The sequence below is a fragment of the Nanorana parkeri genome, unplaced genomic scaffold (genome assembly GCF_000935625.1).
Source record: "Nanorana parkeri isolate BGI_ZX_2015 unplaced genomic scaffold, ASM93562v1 scaffold933, whole genome shotgun sequence".
Classification (NCBI taxonomy): Eukaryota; Metazoa; Chordata; class Amphibia; order Anura; family Dicroglossidae; genus Nanorana; species Nanorana parkeri.
Genome location: NW_017307201.1, coordinates 369,995 through 372,354, shown reverse-complemented (window position 1 = coordinate 372,354; position 2,360 = coordinate 369,995). Strand labels below are relative to the sequence as shown.

General features: G+C 39.7%; 1 protein-coding gene across 1 annotated transcript in view; it reads right to left on the bottom strand.

Annotated features, from left to right (window-relative positions):
• EIF4E (eukaryotic translation initiation factor 4E) overlaps positions 1-2,360 on the bottom strand; it is a 23,937-nt gene that overhangs the window by 8,501 nt on the left and 13,076 nt on the right. The window contains exon 2 of the mRNA XM_018566293.1: positions 411-502. Within this exon, the coding sequence (XP_018421795.1) occupies positions 411-502 (92 nt within the window). The remainder of the gene's footprint in view (positions 1-410; positions 503-2,360) is intronic.

The window sequence follows — 2,360 nt, the reverse complement described above, 5'->3', positions numbered from 1 at the left end:
CAATACATTGTACACTGTATGTATAATAGTTACATAGTATTGTAACTATTACACAGGGCTTGGCGAACAAATTGCCTGGGAGCTAAGTGGCGTAAAAAATTGGGATTTGAACTGTTTGGGATATATTGAGTGCTTGATTTTTTGAATACTTGTTGTCTCCCTTCCTTTTTAGACCCTTTAGTATTTAAAAATCACACACACACACACACACACTAGGTTGGACTTGATGGACATGTGTCTTTATTCAACCTCAAATACTATGTAACCACATTGTGATTTTACACAGCATCCCAACTTTTTGGGAATTGGGGGTTGTACTAGCAAAACGTAATCTTTTAAGCTTAATGTTAGAATGTGCTCACCTTTTGTGTTTATCAGTTTGAAATAAGCGGTACAAATGTAAATCCTACCTGTTCTGTAGTGGATGCTTAATGTACTGCTCAGGGTTTACAATCTCCTGACAGGTCTCAGGTTTTTCTTCTTCTGGAGTATTAACAGTTTCCTGCAATGAAAGAAGACAACAGAATTAATGGACAGCAAGACAATTTTCACATTGCCATTTCAGCTCCATGGTTTGAGGCCTTATACTTCCAATACAGCACAGAATCAGACATTGAAAAGATAAGCTGCTACCCAACAGCATGTAGCTCAAAATATAGATCAATTGATTATTTTAATAGAAATGTATTAAAGCCAGGGATAAAAAAAATTAACTTGCAGTATTTTCAGGTAAATATTGAATACTGCATATCATTTTGTATTCTCATTTCAAGCCAGAAATTGGGTTCTTTCCACATGCTCACCCATCCTTTTGGCAGGTCAAGAGTTGTATTAACTCAAGATATAATTTCCTGCATTGTGAAGGAAAAAAGTTACAAACAAAAAAAAAAAGTCACTATAGTTTCCCTTGAATAACTTAGTAGATACATTAACAGAATAGTATAAAATACGTTGCACGGTAAAAAGTAATCAATCCAAATTAAAACTACTTCTACAACCCAAACAACCTCACATTAACATTTTCAAATTTTCCCGTCAAGAACACTGAACTATAGTTAGGGTCCAGCTAATCATGCTGCCGAAGACGCCCAGGACAAAGATGAAAGGGCCAGCGAGGGAGGTACGCAGTAATAGAGGGGGTTGCTTTGGCAGGCGAGTCTGCCATAATGTATGGGGGGGCTTTGTCCCCACACCACTTTCACGGTAGGTGACTTGTGAGGTGTGGGGCAGACAGTGTAAGCAGACCGTGCATTTGACTGCATAGCCACCTTTAAAGTAAAAGAAGGGAAGGGAGATTACTGCTTTTTGGGTCTTAGCTCAAGTATGAACAGGGCTTTTTGCAGAAGTGATGTTGATTGTCCACTGCGAAGACTGCGGGGCAAGCAGTCACATGAACTGTTCAGTCCCACTCTTTTCCTTCATATGGTAGGGCTGTGGGCAGGGATCAGCGGTGACACATGGACATGTCCCAGATGTCTGTAGTTCAGGCTGCTGGGTTTGGGCCCATAGTAAAGCACTTGGATGTGGTCGGCATCATTATGCCACCCTTGTAGTACTGAGAACTACAGGGGTCATTAAAACAACTGGCTGACTCAATGTTGCAAAGCTTGAAGTTCTCATACAGCTATTGCCACAGGACAGTAAACAAATTGGGACATCAGAGGAGAGGAGGACAGAGGAGTCAACGCTGGATAGGAGACCCGCAACCGGGCTGGAGGGACAGCTGAAAAGGACAGTAAAGATGATCGGATTAAGAGACATCATTTAAAGTAAGTCACTACAGCAAGATTGGGAAGGGGAAAAAAAAAAAAAAACTTTGACTTTGTCACTTTAAACAAAATGATCGATCAAACAGGATAATAGAACACTTAAATTACTGTCTGCAGTTGCTAACCGTTGGCCACTTTAATATGCAGTTCCATAAAACATACTTGTGCAGCTAGAAACGACTGAGACAATTTTAGCTTGAGAGCATAGGTCACTGGTCCTAAAATATCCGAGCTTCAGTTGCCAAAATTCCAATGGACACTTAGCACACGCTAAGGAAGTGAATCTAAGCCTTTCAAACATGGTTCAGTCACTGTTGTGGACACTGGGAGGTAAAATTCCATCTTGGCATGCTTGCCAAGACATGATCATAATGATACCTTTGTGCAGTATATTCAAACTTGTAAGGGTTAAAGAATAAGGAATGACAGTTAAATCTATGGTTACCATCTAGTTTAAAGTTTTACAGAACTTTTTTTTAACTAAAATTTGCTAGGTGTAATGATGTGAATGCCATCTCCTGGGTCTCTGTGTTGCCATTCACAGACTACAGTGTTTTTCCTGGAATGAATTAAATTGAAAATCAGCATTCC